Source organism: Callospermophilus lateralis, chromosome 15, assembly GCF_048772815.1.
Source record: "Callospermophilus lateralis isolate mCalLat2 chromosome 15, mCalLat2.hap1, whole genome shotgun sequence".
Lineage (NCBI taxonomy): Eukaryota > Metazoa > Chordata > Mammalia > Rodentia > Sciuridae > Callospermophilus > Callospermophilus lateralis.
Genome location: NC_135319.1, coordinates 31813071 through 31831676, shown reverse-complemented (window position 1 = coordinate 31831676; position 18606 = coordinate 31813071). Strand labels below are relative to the sequence as shown.

General features: G+C 34.7%; 1 protein-coding gene across 2 annotated transcripts; it reads right to left on the bottom strand.

Annotated features, from left to right (window-relative positions):
* Nucleotides 1-940: 940 nt before the first annotated feature.
* Cisd1 (CDGSH iron sulfur domain 1) lies at nt 941-18596 on the bottom strand. 2 transcript variants are annotated; one of them, XM_076834906.1, is made up of 3 exons: nt 18414-18596; nt 10969-11174; nt 941-1633 (listed from the first exon to the last, which is right to left on the bottom strand). In XM_076834906.1, the coding sequence occupies exons 1-3, from the start codon at nt 18442-18444 to the stop codon at nt 1544-1546; spliced, it is 327 nt and encodes a 108-aa protein (XP_076691021.1). In that variant the 5' UTR covers nt 18445-18596; the 3' UTR covers nt 941-1543. The 2 variants fall into 2 exon arrangements, with proteins under 2 accessions (XP_076691021.1, XP_076691022.1); XM_076834907.1 differs by lacking the exon at nt 18414-18596 and adding an exon at nt 12045-17220.
* Between the last annotated feature and the right edge of the window lie 10 nt (nt 18597-18606).

Sequence of the window (18606 nt, the reverse complement as noted above, 5' to 3'; positions counted from 1 at the left end):
ATTGTGTGCCCCAAATTGTGTCATGACTTCCCCTTCTAACCTATAAGATCCCCAAATCAAAGCCACACATACACAGCCTACATTTTATATATGTCCAAGTGTAGTGGTGCTGTCTATAATCCCAGCGACTTGGGAGGCTAAGGTAAGAGGATTTCATATTTGAAGGCAGCTTAGGCAATTTAGCGAGACCATCTCAAACAAAAAGGGGCTGGGGATGTGATTACCAGTAAGGTGCCCCTGGGTGTAATCCCCCGTGCCAAGGGGAAAAAAATACACACATAAAAAGCTAGTTCTTAATTCCTCCATTGCTTCTAGTGTGTGTGTATATATATATATATATACACACACAGTGAATGAAATACTTTTGGTCTGAGTCTTTTTTTTTTTTTAATTTTTTTTAAGTTGCAGGTGGACACAATACCTTTTATTTATTTATTTTTACGGGGTGCTGAGGATTGAATCTAGTGCCTCACACGTGCAAGCACTATACCACTGACCTACAATCCCAGCCCTGATCTGAGTCTTGAAGAATATTACATAAACACTTTGTCTTCAAGTCTTTGAAGAATAAAGATCATACAATTTAAGAGGATAAATTTCTTTTTTTTTCTTTCCCAAGTAATATCTTTACTAATATAAACCATGTGTTTGATTACCCAGAGTGAGGAATAAAAAATTTTCCCACATCTTTGATCTAGTCTTGTGACTACTATTTCCATCACAGATGTTTGGCTTTGTGATTAAGAGACTTGAAATGTCTGCTTCAGTTTCTTCCATGTCCTTAGTTCCAGTGCTTGCCACTCCTTGGCCTAGAATTCTGGAGCATTACATTTTAAGACATTCTTCATGACTACTTTTAACCTATTTTCACTGTGATCTAAATTCCTACTATTTGTTCTTTTAATGGATCAATTAAATATCCATAAAGATAAACACAAAGGAAGTTGCTGCCCCTTTATTACTGACCTGGTCAACTTATAATTAAGTAGAGTGACATTCATAGTTCATTTTGATTGAAAACGCTGAAAACACAGAAGCTGTATTTTCTTAGTGTTATTACCACTGTCAAGAAGAAAATCAAAGTTATAACAGGTTTTTCTTAAGACTATACTACAAAATTAATGTAGCTTAATCACACCCTGTTCACTTTCTAGGTCAAATAAGCAATATGAAAAGGCGATAAAATTTTCTTTGAAACTTGCAAGTACAATCTGCATATACATGATTTTGAGAATAATTTAATACACCAACCTCAAGATACAACTATAGTCTAATACCATTATTTTAAATTTAAAGAAACGGATCCTTACAAAACCAAAATAACCCACAGGCCATAAGGTTGGTTTTCCTTTTTTGTTTAAACAAATGTGCACCACGATGTTTCAACAAGTAAGGCAAATGCCATGAATGTGAAAGGTGAGGTTTGCAATATACCACACATCTAGAACCCAGGGGAGGTAAATTAGACAGAAGTGGTAGTCATTCTAATTAAATAATCAGGTAACATCATGACAAGTTGGTCTGCAGCATCAAAACTGTCCATTTAACTTTCTTTTTTCTTGACAATCAGAGGTCCCACGTTGTCTCCAGTCTCTTCGTTATGTTTTGTGTGAGAACCATCACAGAATGGAAACTAGAAGAGAAAGAGAGAATGTGAAACAGCTAATCCACAAACAGTATATAGTGCTTGGCAGAACTGGAGTGATGTTTAATTCACACACATCAGAACTTAAAAGATTTTTCTTGGAACTTTAAATAGGCTTTTTAAGGAGTACATGCAAAATACACATACTGAGTAGGAGGAAGAAATCCCTTGGGGTTAAGACACATCAGAAGTTGAATTTCACTGATATTTGATTATGGACGCTGCAAACTTATTTCAGTCTATATACTAGTTATGTTTCCAGTGGACTATGTCCATTGCCTGTTTGTAAGGATTAATCTTTTTCTTCATCCTTGATGCTGGGTTCAAACCTCAAGCCTCGTGCATGCTAGGCAACCAGTGAGCTATACCCCTAGCATTATTAGTAAGATGTTATTTAAAATTAATTTGCATGCTATCTCTATTGACCATCTTTGCAGCAATCTTTCCCCCAAGTTTTTGTTTAGCTTTTCATACCTTTAATCTCTTTACTTTCATACAACTATGCTACTATTTCCCTTTTACCATTGTTTACCATAGAGGCATCTACAGTTGTGATGAATATATATAAATTCCCAGTTTCTATTTTGTTTTCATGATTTTACATTTTAGCTATAACTGATCTTTTTGGTATCTAGTGGGAGGGAAAGGAAGAAAACTAAGTCTTTTAAAAATATATTTATTTTTTAGTTGTAGTTGAACACAATACCTTTATTTATTTATTTATATGTGATGCTGAGGATCGAACCCAGCACCTTGCACGTGTTAGGTGAGTGCTCTGATGCTGAGCCAACCCTTGTCCCAAAATTAAATTTTTAATAGTACTTCCCAGAGTATTCCAAAGAAGCTGAATCCTGCAAGTTATTCTGATTTAGTTTCCTTCTGTTTAAAACACATATATAACTCTTGAGTCACAGAGTATTTTTTTTATTTTGAAGAAATTATTTTGTAAAAAACATTATCATTAACCTAGAATTTCTAAAATTGCGTGGATTATGGGCATTTTTAACTTTGATATCCAACATCACATAAAATATGCCCTACATAATTCATGTAGGGCATATTTTGCAAAATGCTGTTTAAGAGCCTGTTGCTTCAATATTACTAGAAGCTGTCACTTTTCAAATTGTTACACCTTTATTCATAATTTTATCAAAATAAAATCATATAAAAATGCCTACTTATAGGTTCCTTGTTATCACATTGTTTAGAGGTAACTGCTTTTAAAATAAGTTCCAGTATTTGATAGGGTGAGTTTTCTTTCATTATTCTTCTTTGCTAACTTTATTATGTTTTATTTATTCTTCTAGATAAGCTTGAGAATTTTTTTTGCCTTATTTCTCTTGTAGTTTTCATTTTCAGTTCCCATGCACATTCTTCTAAGATTATTTCTGTTGTTATTTTATATTTCTTTATATAATTTCCAAATATTCATATCTGAATATTCTTGCTGTATATAATTTGTTTCTTTTTTTGTGAGCATATCCTTTCTATTGTTAAAAGATAAAAATAAGAATTCAATAACATTTCTGGTGACTCCTCAGGATTTTATACTTAGGAGGTCCAATTATCAGTAAATTCTTTCTTTCCTTTTATATTTGTACATTTTACTTCTATTTAACATCAAACCATGAGAGCTAGCATTTATTTTTCTTGTTATTTTGAACTATACTCTAGAATCTGTGAGCTTCACAGTTTAATAGAAGGTATACTGTGTCATTGAAGAAGTTTATTCAGAAGAGTAAAGTAACAGTGCCTTGCCTTTCAAATAACAATCACCTCATTACTCAAATGAGCAAAGTATAATTTCTGACACTTGAAATCTGACTATGATGGCACATAATCTCAAACTATGATACTCCAAAGCCTCAATTCTAAGATTAAAATAATATTTGACTGATGTTATAGAAATCCCATCTTAATTTAACTATTGGTACATAATTAAAATAGGCAATAAATTAATTAAAAATTATAGGAAAATTCAAGATATGAGCATATCTTAAATTTCTAGACATAAGTCTATCTTGGCGTAGATGGCAGTGCAAATGTAATGTATGAAAAGCCTACATATTTCTTTTTTTAGATCACTAGGATATGGCATATGTTCATAATAAAAATAAGTCCTTGTAACAAAAACATGAACCCAAGATTTCAGTTTTTTTCTTGGCATAGATGAGGCAAGAGGCTATAAAGAGCAAACTAAGGGCTGGGCATGTGGTTCAAGCAGTAGCCCGCGCACCTGGCATGCGTGCGGCTCAGGTTCGATCCTCAGCACCACATACAAAGATGTTGTGTCCGCCAAAAAAACTAAAAATAAATATTAAAAAATTCTGTCTCTCTCTTAAAAAAAAAAAAAAAAAAGAGCAAACTAAAATGTATCCCATATCAGAGGTCAGCATTTCAAAGTGACGTTTGATAAACAAACAGATAATTTTATAGTAAGAATAAAAGTTTACGTTGTAAAAGACTTCATTTTTATAAATAGCGCACACAAAGCATTTTAGTACAGTTTTATTTACACGGATTGTAAAATATATTTCTGAAAACGAAACATTTTTAAATAAAAAGCCTTAACTAACTTTTTGAAATGGCACACTTAATTTTTGTTTTAATCTCTACAAAAACTAACTTATTTTCTCATGTTACTTCCTCCAGAAACAAGAATAGGAAGAGTAATTTATAAAAAAATATACAAAGAAAATCTTGTTTTCCCTTGAGGCACCAAGATCAAAAACAGGGCCTTATGTTTGCTAGGCACAGAGATGCATCACCAGCTCAAAAAAAAAAAAAAAAAAAAAAAAAAGTTATAAAATATTAAGAAAGTCAACACTTAAAGTTTGAATATTCTTTTTTCTAATAATCTATTTCTGCCTAAAAACTGAAATTGGCCTGTTTCTTCATGTTCAAACAAAAAGTAAACATTTCTTTAAAAAGTAGCAAGAAGGGCTGGGTGCAATAGCACACACCTGTGATCCCAGCAGCTCAGAAGGCTCAGGCAGGAGAATTCAAAGTTCAAGGCCAGCCTTGTCAATTCAGGGAGACACCTTGTCTCAAAATAGCTGTATCTCTGGGATACAGCTCAATGGTAAAGTAACCCTGGGTTCGAACATCCTAGCCAAAGGGTGGGGGGAAAAAGGAGTAATAAATCCTCGCTACTTGTTAATAAACTTGGGCCTGGCAGTGGTGGCTCATGCCTGTAATCCCAGCTACTTAGGAGGTGAGACAGGAGGAGCGCAAGTTTGAGGCCGGGCTGAGCAACTTAGCAAAACCCTGACTCAAAATAAAAAGCAAAAAAGGGTGGAATGAGCACAGCTGTAAAGTGCCTTTGGGTTCAATCCTTAGTACCAAAAGAAATGTAAACTAGGTATTAAAATTTTTTTCAGCAACACTTTTTTTTTTCCCCCCAGTATTGGGGATGGAACCCAGGGCTTCATGCATGCCAGGCAAGCGCTCTACCACTGAGCTACATCCATAGTACACCACTGAGCTTGGCTACAAAAATGCATGAAAATCGATTTCAGTTCATCATCTCCCATTTTCTCTCCTGTCCTCCCTTTCCTCTCCCATTCTCCTTCATCTACTCTACTAGATTCACTTTTGTTCTTCTATTAATTTATATTTGATTGGTTCTTTATGTTATCCTATACAGATGTCTTTTAAAAAATATTTTATTAGTTGTTTGTGGACCTTTATTTTTATGTGGTGCTGAGAATTGAACCCAGTGCCTCACACATGCTAGGCAAGTGTTCTGCCACTGAGCCACAACCCCAGCCCTACAGGTGCCTTTTAATGGTACTTTCTTTTATCATTTGACCCCAAAATTTACTGCACTAAATCAGAACATGCCCCATTTAGTGCAGATTTCTAATTTTAAGTTGATGAAAAGACTAAAAACTTTTTTTCAACAGAGAACTAAAATGGGTAATTTCAAAATAGGATCATTAATTTCTTAATACAATATACATGGCAATAAAATATATTTAAATTAATCCAGAATTCTCAATATAGTATAAGTGAATGAATGTTACTTGGCATTCAAATTCAAAAGGCAAATTATATAAAAATATTTATGTATTTCAGGGAGTGCCTTGCTTGATATTTCTATGCAAGAGAAAGAAAATGTGTAGTGAATATACATGTATGCTTTCAAACATATCTTCATAAAGAGTTTTTGTATTAAATAGCAATGTAATAAAAACAAATTTTGAAATTTGTTCAAAATTTAAACTTTTGAAATTAAAAATTCTGAATTATGTTTAACTGTCAAGTAAAGAACTTAGGTAAAAACCTCAAAGAGTATTTTTAATTCAGTTGACATACTGCCAAATTTCTTGTAAGATGCCAGTATTTCATTATTATCAAAATCCGGAGAAAGTTTGTTAATCAAATTGCCTGAATTTCCTGGATGTACATAAAATAAACACTCTACTATTAACCCAATATGAAAACTATAAATCTTTAAAACTGGGAATAAGAGTGTGAGAAAAGGTTAGAATGAAAGAATAAGTACAAAAATATCAAAGATCCTTGCTCTTTCCTTGGAAAGACAGTAACACTCTCAGGGTCTTCATAAAAAATACAAGGCGCAAGATTTATTTTTTTAATGACCCTTACATCTTGTGTCTTTTTCAAGAAGTTTCAAAATAGAAATAAATGCTCTTCTGTGTGTCTTCTATCTGAAACACTTAAAAAAAAAAAAGAAACTATCATATTATCTTCCTCTTCCAAACTTTATTTATCATTATTATTTTTTTGTGTGTGGTGCTGGGCATTATATCTAGGACCTTGCACCTACTATACAAGAACTCTACCACTAAGCTACATCCCAGTCCTAAACTTTGTACTTTTAATGGGACTTTTGATGCTATGTTCCCAGGATGTTACTTGGGGTCATTTTGGCTCATTACCATTACCTGAACTGAGAAATATGATTACTTTGGTTGATAAAAAAAGTTAAAGTAATGAGATCTTTGACACTACCTTAGAGAACAATATGACATTTTTTACTCATTTTATGTCCTTAATTTAATAAAACACAAGATAGTGGATATAATATGAAAATACATATAGAGAAATTAAGATTTTACAAGACCATAAATCCAAAATTGGGTTTTCAAGAGATCTAACATTGGGAATATTGCTTCTGTGAACAAATGGGCTCAGTATAATACAACCTGCTACTAAACCATTAATAGGATAGAAGCTTTCTCTTTCATTCATACATATACACCTTCACCAAAACAAAAGCCTGCTGTCACCACTATCACCACTACCTACAAAATTAAGAACTCAAACTTCCCTGGTTATAATGAAAAAAATAATTCTACACACCACTTGATGTGGGGGATGACAGAAATTTAGCAAGACTATGGTGCATACTCTTCCCTCTCATGACAAACTTCTTTCATTTTCATTTTGAAAGTGAGACCATCTCTTCTTTTATAAGGCAGAGTTTCACATCTATCCTCTTATTCTCATTTCCTTTCACCCCTTTTCAAAACACCACTATCCCAAATAGTACCTTTCCCTAAAGTTACTTTAATCTCTTCTGTACTGGCTCATTTCATTTTACTTAAAATATGGATAGCCCTTTTGTAAAATACTACAAAATAGGCCAGTTTCTGAAACAGCAGACAGCATATCAAATCTGGAAAGAGAGAAGGAATGGAGTATGTTAAACAGTGTAATTACTGTGCATCAGTAAGAGATCTGGTTCAATTAGGTATGGGTGATTGCATTTTAAGAATATCTGTATCACACGATATTTTTTGATTGGTAAAAAGGAGCTTAGATTTTGTTATTTATAAATACAACTGGTTTGAATGAGGGAAAAATGAATATAATTCAATACAACCATTTCAACAAAGGTGTTAATTTTAAGTCTTATGTTAGTCAGCCAGTAAATGTATCACTTGGCAGCTGTGTGATAACCTTTGGAACCTGAGGAATGTGGGGAGTTTCCAAAGGTGTCTGAAGAGTAAGAACATTCATTAGCTTGAATATATTCAAAGTGAATCTTTAATTGAGTCCTGTAGGAATAACAAGTACCCAAGACTCAAGTGAAAATTCATAACTGGCAAATCCTACATGCAAAGAGGATTTCTGAATGCCCATAGATTCCCCTCCTCCCTACACAAAAAGTCATCTGGCATTTCTTTTCTTGAAGTTTCCCCATGGGAAATGGCGGTCCCTCTTCTAACCCTCTGGGAACTCTATAAAATGAAAGAATAATAGTGGAATGTTTTGTTGAGTTATAAAAGTCTAATAAACATTTAAACCACTAGCTTGTGTCCATTCGTGATCCTTCTTGTCATAAAAATTGAGATCTTAGTTGAAGAAAATCCATATTTACTTTATTGGACACTTTTACCTCTGGGAAAACCCAATTAACCCAATCAAAGGAAAACTCTCCTTATCTCAAAGTGATGCTTTATTAAAGTTCCCTCAAGCAGTTACCTTATTTTTCTTCCCTTCATTATTTTTATTTACTGTAATTTTGACATATACTCAGACTTATAGCATTTCTTTATTAGTAACTCACATTTTAACCTACTTGGACACAGTGTTTAATCATTCTGTTGAAATGACACCAAAGGTCAAATGCCTACTTGCTTAATCCAAGTGTTCTACTACAATAGTTTATTCACCTGATTGTTTTTGTATAGGCAGATGTTCACTAATAATCTTTGAAATTTTTCCATTTCCACTTTAAAGCCATAATATTTTTAGTTTTATTGTAATCCCTCTGGCCTATTTCACTTCCTCAATTGACTCTTGTTCCTCTTTCCAAAATGCAAAAAATTCCCTAAGATTTCATACTTAGCTTTTGATTTTTATCAGTATCAAGGATCAGTTACATTCTTACACTTGACTCATCAGTTTTGCTGATTTCTATCTCCAACCCTGATGTCTCAGCTGTACTCCCACATTTTAGATCATCTGCTGTACATTTCCATTCAACTGTCACCTCAAATCCACTCTTTGAAATTAAACTTGTTAGTGCTGTTCTGGCAAATCAGGTTTTTACCTGAATTCCTTATTTTTGTTAACGACATAATCTTTCTTTTCTTTTTTTTTTTAAAAAATTTTTAATATTTATTTTTCAGTTTTCGGCGGACACAACATCTTTGTTTGTATGTGGTGCTGAGGATCGAACCCGGGCCGCACGCATGCCAGGCGAGCGCGCTACCGCTTGAGCCACATCCCCAGCCCCACGACATAGACATAATCTTTCTAATCCCCACACTTGGTTCCTTTAGTCTTGCTCCCCCAATCATCCATACACAAGTCACTAAATTTGGCTGATATTTCCCTCAAAATGTTTAACTGTTTGTCCCCCGCACCCCCACACACACTTATACAGCTAACACTCTGGTGTAAGTATTATAACTTTATGTCTGAAATCCCTGCTGAAAACTATGTATCCTACCACTTCTGCATGCCTGGAAGGACGAATTCCTCACACTGTCACTCAGGATTCTCCTCAATTTAGATTTATTCCCTGGGGGAAAGAGGGGCTTGTGCAAGGACCAGACTAGGGTTTTCACCCAATACACCTTTCCTCATATGAGCCTTTTATTGAAGATTTTGAAAATGGGTTTCTAATACTTGCAGCATATTCATATACCACCTATCTTTTCAGGGGAAATTTAACTCCCAAACATAAATTATTATGCTTTCCCAGAAAATTTTAGTCCATGGTATAAGCTCTTTCTTTTCTCTCATTTAGAACATTTGTATTGCATTTATTATACTCTTCCAAGAAAACTACTGTTTTACTATATATGTACATATATATAGTAAGCAGTAAATGAACTTATATTTAAGATCATTAACTGAAGATCTATTGCAACACCAACAGAAATTCTGTAATTTTGAAATGCATTATTTTTCATATTTTAATGAGCAAAAAGAGAATGGCACCTACTATAGACAAGGTTTGTTAAAAAAAATAAACCAAGTTTAGCCTATGGAATACTATTAAGAGATTATTTTCTAGCAACCCCACAAGTATTTACTAGAAAGCTTATTCTAAATATACAGTGTTATCCTTAAGGTACAACTTGTTGTAATGGGTCTGTTAATTTTTGGTTCATATTCCATATATTCATCAATTTCTGAACACAGTAACAAAATCTAGCTCTGTATCACTGGATTGTACATAGATCAATTTGGGAGAAATAGATTCGAGAAATATACTTTTTAAAACCAAGCTCACAGTTTCTTCCACATTAAAAAAATTTTTTTTAGTTATCAATGGACTTTATTTATTTATATGCAGTGCTGAGAATCGAACCCAGTGCCTTACACATCCTAGGCAAGCACTCTAGCACTGGGCCACAATTCCAGCCCTCTTCCACATTTTTGATAATATGATTCATTAAAATGGTTCTTCACTGTGGGAAGGGTCACCAACATAATGTACTTTCAAAAATGAACACTTTTAATTTTTTTTTTTAGGGGGGCAGAACTTGGTTAAACCCATGGCTTTGTGCATGCTAGGCAAGAACTCTAATATTGAGCTACATCCCCATTCCAGAAACATCAGTTTTTTTTTGAATCTTTTACTATTATTTTTGGTGAAACAAATTTTACTTAAATGCTAATAATGGTAGCACATATGATGTTTTCATTGTATTTCTAATACCAGAAATTCTGAAGTCATTCAAGAAAAAGATGAATCCAGGAGAGGATTCTATTGTCTGGCTCTCTAGCTGCCATCATATCTAAACCTGAAAAGGTACCATTGGTGATATTTCCCCAAGAAATCTGAAATACAATTCTCATAAAATAAATAAGATTTTAAAGAATCTTGTATTGTTAGATTTTTAATTAAAGGAGTTAACAGCTGATAGAAGGTTTAGGATGCCAATAAGATAGGGTAATTTTCAAAAGTTTCTTTTGAAATTTCTAAAAACTTGTCCTAGTATCCAGAGCTGTTAATCTTAAAAAAAAAAAAAAAAAAAAAAAAAAAAGTATTTCTTTTGTTTCTTGTTGTACTCAAGCTGCACACTTCCATTTCCTGGGATAGAGGAAACTAAGATCCACTTGGGGAGGAAATCCTAAGAGTAAATTAAAGAGATTTTTCTCTTTTATTTGGTCAAGAATATGGTTGCATTCACCTGAACTCAATTGAGGGTATGGTATAATTTGACTGAATGGTAGTTATATATATGTTAGTAGTAAATAAATGGAAAATAGAAGAACAGGATGCAATAAAAAAAAGAAAAAAGGGTGTCTTCACAATCTGGTAATACAAGTTTGACAGAGTAGATTAAAAAGAAATGTTACATTGATAACAGTTTTGTATGACCTATTATCCTTACCTTTTTGGACCTCCAGCAACGGCAGAACACAGCTTTATCTCCCAGATCCTCCATATCAAAAGCATGTACTATCTTGGGATTGTCTTTCTGGATGTGAAGGTTTACCATTGCTTTATTGCTATGATCTTTGACATAGAATCTCTTGTAAGCTAAGTAACCAATTGCAGCCGTCCCGGCAGCAATGGTAACTGCTGCAATCCATTCAACTGGGGCAGGGAAGAAAAAGAGGAATAATTACCTAAACCAAAATACACACTAAAAATCATTCACAAATGTTTAGGAAATTCAGCTTTTGAATATTAGGGAGTGCAACAATCAAAGATTTTCAACATTACCAAAATGACCAGAACATGCTGGTGTAACAGTGAGGGCTGGGGAAAGTCCCAACAAAGGTCTAAGGCAGTTATATATTTTCTGTTGAGTGATGAAAGTGAAATTAAGATAGAAGAGGGAAACAATGGTTATTTTCCCTTCTTTAAGACAGAGAAGTAAAAACAAGGCTTAATCCTTCTCAAAGTGTTCATAAACAGATTTTTAAATAATTTGAGCCTGCAGGTATACACTGCTTAAAAGAAAACACAAAACCTGCAAAGTAAAATTTTAGATTACAAACAAACAAACAAAAAAACAGGAGGAGATTATGTTAGCAAAATGACTCATTAGTGTTCATTTAAATAGCTAGTTCGTTAGTGATTTTAAAATGATTTTATTTATCAAAACTTAATTCTAATTACACACAGAATCAGTATTCAAAGAAAAAACACAAAAAGAACACAAAACAAAACCACTGCTAAAGCTAAACATTCAAAGGAATATATCTTGCAGAATTCTAAAGTTTCAAAGTCATTCAGAAGTCTGTTTTTCAAAGTTTCAAAGTGCTTTCTCATTAAAATAAAAATCAGAACATACAAATTTCACATAAAATGTGATTAATATAATTATAGTCTCATTTAATAAATTCAAATTTCTATTAACCACAAGTGGATGATTATCTGAATTCCCCACAAACTCCATTTTTAATTTAATGATATTATTCTCCTTTCTAATTATAATAGTAATAAATGTGTTTGACTAACAGGCCATTTACTTATTCTCTTTGCGTAGCTCTTCAAGGAATTCTTAGAAACCCAAATGCTTAATGACTACCCCAGCTCCAGGCAGTGATGGAGAGAAGAAAGTTCTGCATAATCTGGTTAGTCTCAGCCTCAGATGAGAGTTGTCTATTCTCAGCATGGAGTGGGCTGCAGGATGATGTTGAACAGGGGTCAGGAAAAACACAGTGCACTGCTTCCCAGCACTTCCTGAGTCACATCTTCACAGTGTGTGAAATAAGTTCCCAGACTATCAAATAAAGCCCTAGGGAGATTAAGTACAAAAAACACATTCCAAGGCCAAATAAAAACACATAAGGAGTTAGTAACCATATGGCTTATTTGCATTACTATGGTCATATTTCCTATTTCACTAATGTGATCAGTCACTATACCTAACATTGTCTCACGTGTAATTGTAGCTCAATCTTAACTCTAAACTGGAAAGGAAATATATCATTAACATACTTAATTTCTTTTATCTTGGACTTCCAGTTTACTGAATAATTTTGTCTGTAACAAATTTTTCTAATTTTGTTTTTAACCAATGTTTCTAATTCATGTTCTATGGATTTTATTTTCAACTTCAGTATTTTTTTGTTTTTTTTGTAATACTGGGGATCGAACCTTGAGCCTCTTGTATGCTAGGCAAGTGCTCTACTACTGAGCTACATCCCTAGCCCAGTATTCTTTCCAAAGTAATTTAGATTGTTTTCTTTTCCACAACACTTCCATTCTTTCATTGCTATAACCCCCTAAGATAAACATTAACTAACATTTTATCCTTCCCAGGTGCTGCATGACTGAGAAAACAAGTCATTTGACAGTGTTAAACCTTTGGCCTCATCAGAAGTTGTTTTAAAGTACACTCTTCCTGTAGATTTCTCTTGAAATTTTAGTGCTATTTCATGGTATTATCCTGTGGTATTTCCAAGCAGGGCTGCAACTTTGCTGTGATTGCTACCTTGATCTGTGATCTTCCTTTTTGATGCATTATTTACTATGGAACTTACTTGAAAAAATATTCTCTGTTAGGAGCTACAGTAATCTACTTAGCTAATGGAAAGACACTCTGAATAGCTAAAGTATCTATTTAAAAATGGACTAAAACATTGCTATGCACAGGATATGCTCAGTAATGTTTGCTGAATGTTGTCTTCAGTACAAACTTAAAAGAGGTCAATATTCCAGAAGACTAAATAACACAACTCACTAAAAGTGAATCTTATATTTTACTTTTTTACGTGAATTGGGAAGTGCTTTCTGATATATCTGTTTTAATGGTGCTTATCTATTGCAAAAAATCCTGAGGAGGCTAGTTATTAGTTTAATGATATTAAAAAAAAATCCTATAGGAACTTCAACATCAAACTCACAACAGGTCAAAGAATCTCTCCTAGCTGTTAGAACATTCTTTTCTCATATTACCAACTGAATTCATTTAGTGACTTAAAAAAATTTTTTTTAACCTCCCCTGGATTTTGTGATGGTAAAATAAATGACAGAATAACTGGCATAGAAAAGAGGCAATACTGCAAGTATCATTTAAATAAATGAGTGCTGAGTGGCTGCCCCATGGGGAAATCAAAACATATACTCTCTGACCCAACCCCCATCATGGGTCACTCATGCAGTAAGCAATTATCACAGTACCATGTGTGTTAGAAAAATAGCTTTGTATTTGCTCCAAATAAGTATTTTAGAATCACAGAGCTAGATAATATCTTAAGATTTTCCCTTTTTTCTCTTCCCAAATTCTATTTCCCTTTTTTCTCTTCCCAAACTCTAATTCTCTAATCTCATTGGGGACAAATGTAAGAGTTCCCAGAAGTAACAAAAGAGTTGCTATTTTATCATTTCATTACTGTGGCCCGAATCAGTCTCTTCTGGCAAAAAGCCGAATTTCACTGACTACTCTAGGGAAAAGAAGGAAAAAAAAAAAAAGCTAGACAGAGATAAACAAAAATGATGGTAGATTTAAAAATCAACAATTAGGGGAGAGAAAAAACTGAAAACTTGAGTAAACAAATAACAAAACCCAAGTGACATTTAGTACTCGATATATGCCTATTAAGAATAGTCATGCTGCCTATAATACCAGCAACTCTAGAGGTGGAAGCAAGAAGATCACAAGTTCAAGGTCAGCCTGAGCCATTTAGAGAAACCCTGCCTCAAAATAAAATAGACAAAGGACTGGGAATGTAGCTCTGTGGTAGAATGTTCCTGGGTTCAAGTCCTAATATAAGCAGAGGTGGGGGAAGAATAACCTCAGAGGCAAAAAGGGACTTTACCAAGACTCAATACTTAAATATTTTGTCAATTGGCATCTTTCAGATTCTGGGTTAGAATTGGGTAGCCCCAAATCTTCAGCATTTCATTTCCCCCCCCTTTTCTGGCTTATCTTCATTTTGCTTTTTCTGTAGACATTTCTCATGGTGCAGTAATTCCTATAGTTAGATTGAACCCACTCTACCCAATTCTGTTTAAAAATTATCTTCCATTAAAGAACATAAACATTTCTAAACTCCCCCTTTCTTCCCTTGGACTATTATATAATCTCTAGATTTCTCTCAAAATTATTCAGAGATGGAGATAACACGGATTTGACACCGAATCCCCCATCCTTATTTACAATCCATTCCTCAGATTTTCTTTATCATGAGGATTATTTTTTTCTTTAACTTGGAAATCTCACCCTTCTTCTCTTCCTTCAGCCCCTTTTCTGCCTCAAACTGCCTTCTCCTACCCACTGTCAACTGCCACAGAATCAGAACATTCTTTTCTATCAGGAGAGGGGGAAGGAAGCTGGGTTGAAACCCAGTCTTCCCTGAGATTTTGCAGACTGGTGGTGGTGCCTGGTAATGTTTTCTCCTCAAAGCTTGGTGTACTGGTGGAGTTCAATGTGAGTTGAGTAGAAGTAATGGACTAATTTGAATTTGCAATTTCATCTGTCCGGCCTTAACTGTCTTATCACTCCTATGCCAAATGTCTTACCCTTATACCAAATGACTTATCTTGCCTTTCTCTTAACCTACTGTAGTTAAGTGTGGAATTTACTTCTTCAGATAAAAAACAAAAAAATAAAATTAAAAAAAAAAAAAACCCAACAAACAAAAAACCCTTTAGTATGGAATATTTCAGACACACATAGAGACCATGCAGGATAAAGAAAAATTCATTTACCCTCATCAAATTCCAACAATTATCAACAGATGACCAATCTTATTTTGCCCATAGCTCCAAATCCCACCCTCTCATTATTTGTTGTTTATAACCTATCGGAGCTACAGCTTTATACTCAGTATGATTTACATATCCTTTCTCAGAAAACAAGAATTCCTTAAAGCATTACTTTCAATGAATTAATGAATTTACTCAATCAATTTGGTGAAGTTAAATGAGGTGGGAAATTATGAATTGGTTTCAATAAAATATATAAGGATACAAAAGTCAGACAAGATTTACATAAGGTTTGGGTTATATGCATTCTAATGATTAGGGTTTGGGATGGATAATGAAGGGGAAGGTGAACAGATAAATCTCTATTTTGTTACTTGGGGGTAAAGCCACTTGTGAGTATAAATGGTTTAAAGGAAAGGCTGGTTAAAGAAGCCCTTTTAAAATACTTAGTTCATTTGTTTTTTCTTTCTAAAGATGAAGGCAAATTAGGCTGAAGAAAACCATTATGAGGGGCTAAAGATTTAAAAGTGACAAGTATCAGTGAGGCAAGAATTAAGGCACCTGGAGGACATGGGAAGAGAATGGCCTCAAGAATTATATTTTTCTTGTCAACAGAAGCAAAGGGGTTAAGGATAAGAATGGATTCAATGTCTCCTGGAGATATTAAATAGCCCGGTCAGTTCTGGAAGGTCCATTTAGAAGGCACAGGGAAGAATCCTAAGAGATTAGGGAAGCAGGCAGGAAATGCCACTTAGTGCTTAAAACTATAATGAATTAATGGTCTCATCAACCAAATCGACAAGAAGACCCATCACATGGGCAAAGATCTTTGACTGGATTTCAATTGCAATCACTCATTCTCATTGCCTACTTCCAGTCCTGGCCTGATCCCCATTTACTCTTATTTATAACCCATTCATTACTTTTTCTTTTTCCCTGAATATAAAGAATTCAGAATGTATATACATATACTTTTACTTTTATTCAACATATAAGTTATCATTGTCACATACCATGTTCTAAGCCTTTTATAATTATGAATTCACTTAATTGAGAACAGGTATGATCATCTTCCCCTAAATTAAAAGATCAAATTGACCTTCAAATCTATAGAAGCTAATAGGTTTGTTTTGAAAATTGAGTAGAGGGCAGGTATACTTGAGGCTCTGATTCCTAGTACCTTGAAAAAAAAAGAGAGAGAGGAGAGAGAGGAAAAAGAGGAGAAAGAGGAGAGAGAGAGAGGAGAGAGAGAAGAAACAAACTTTAATGGGGTGTAGGGATGTTTATTCTTCCAAACCAAATTCTTTTCTGTTTCTACTTTGCCAGCCACTATATTTGAGAAGGAAGGTACTGGCAGAGAGATTTACAAAGCCTCTGGGCCTCTCCCTATGGCCCCCACAACAACCTTTATGCTTATCAGTGAAATAAAAAGTAGTTACTCCACATAATGAAGTTGTGTACTTAAAGTTTTAGTTAACAATAAGCTTCACCAAGTGATTTTGTATCCTTTACTCAATGATAAACTAACGGAAAACTTATCCCTGAACTCCCTTATATTAAGGCTTAAAAAACAAAAACAAAACACTTGTCTTGCTTACAGTCCTAGGGATTCTACAATATGCTACCTAAATGAAGTTCAATTGTGGTCATGGTTATTCAGGAGGCCTGGGCAGGAAAAGTTTGACTAGCCTGGACAATTTAGAGAGACCTATCTCAAAATAAAAGCAGATAAAGGGCTTGGGATGTAGATCACTTGCCTACCATGCATGAGGCCCTGGATTCAATCCCTAATACCACAACAAACAAGCCCCTGAAATAGAGTTAAATAGATTTCAATGCCTATTTACACAAAATGATCCCATATTTTAAACAAAAACACATTTTGGAATCTTTTGGCCCATATGCAGTCTTTCCATAAAATTAAATATATTGGCAGCATAAGTCACATGAGCATTTTATTTTATCCAAAGTCTTATTCTTGACAAAAGTTTTCATAAAAACCAAAACCATAGATATAACTCGATATTTTAAATGTACAAGATGCCTCCAGATGATGATCCTTTCAAATAATTTTTGCAAATAATCACCTTTTTATTATTATTAACTTAGAAATGTCACTGATTTTTTCCCCTATCTTCCAAGTAAATTTTGTCAACAGAAGTAGAACTCTCCAACTTATGGACTATCTCTCTTCAATACAAAATTAGGGTTCAAGTTAGTAGGGGCTTATTACAGAACCTGGTACTACAAATGCTCAGAATTTACTGAATGAATCAATTGTACCAATTTTAATTACTTCTGGACAAGCTCTTTATCTTTACTGGATATATTTACAGGTAGCCAAACTTTGCATTTTATACCAGGACAGAGAGATCACATATATCATGTAGCATGAGGAGGGTGTTATATTAACAAATATAGTACCATTAATATTGTTATAAAGTGAAATTCACACTAGGCAAATTTTATAAATAATTCTCTTAACTTTAAATGGACTTTCTGCAAAGTATTGTTTCCAAACGTTAGGTACTAGTAGAGACAAGGATGACTGTGGAAGCTGAAGGAAGGATCAAGGAACTTGGTTTTTAATCCTCTCTCTTGGACTACAGCCACCGAACGCCAGATGCAAGGGGCATAATAAAAAACTGGGAAAACAGAAGACCTCGGATTGGGTTTCTTCACCTTAAAAATGTCTGCAAAATTACGATGTGATTAGTCATGCACGGCTTCAGGATTGCAGGAAATTAACTTTCTGGCTCCATGTCGATTTCAACGTAAGGAGGAGAACATGTTTGTTTTACCGCTCACCTTTCCTTTTCCTAGGCCCAGCGACTTAAGGACACAAAAGCAATTTGGGGGAAAACAAGAAAAGCCAGCAGCGAGATCATTATGTGTTAGGGTTTGACTAGTTGAGGGAAACAAGTATCAGAGCCGCGTAGACTACTGCATGGCCCCGCGCTACTTATGCCTAATGACCATCCATCCACACCCTGACCTCGCTCCTTTCGCTGGTCCAGTCCAGAGCCCGCAGCCGGGCGAAGCGCATGTCCTTCAGCATCTCAAGGTTAAAGGACCTGCAGGCATGTAGGAGAGCGATAACAAACCACAAGAGCTGCGGGCGCTGCAACCGGTGCGCAGGCCGCCAGCCTCACCCGCTCCCAGGCCCCACTTCACCTCGTATGCTGGAATGGGAGGTCAGACCCATGGCTCTGTCACTCGCAAGGTGTATGCGCAGGACGCGGATCACAAATGGGCTCACACAGACCGCCGGAGTCAGAGCACAAGAAGCGTCCTAAGGGCACCGACTGGGGTTGCTACGGCGCAGGCGCCGACAGGCTGGAAGCACGTGTTTGTGTTCGCCCGGGGT

Bases quoted from the DNA above. Each gene is read 5' to 3' on its own strand.
- Cisd1 (XM_076834906.1), bottom strand. From the start codon at position 18,444: ATGGGTCTGACCTCCCATTCCAGCATACGAG. The intron at 11,175-18,413 runs GTGAAGTGGGGC...TCCCTGCCCCAG, and splicing joins CTCCCATTCCAGCATACGAG to TTGAATGGATTGCAGCAGTT. The intron at 1,634-10,968 runs GTAAGGATAATA...TTTCTCTTCTAG, and splicing joins GTTGCTGGAGGTCCAAAAAG to TTTCCATTCTGTGATGGTTC.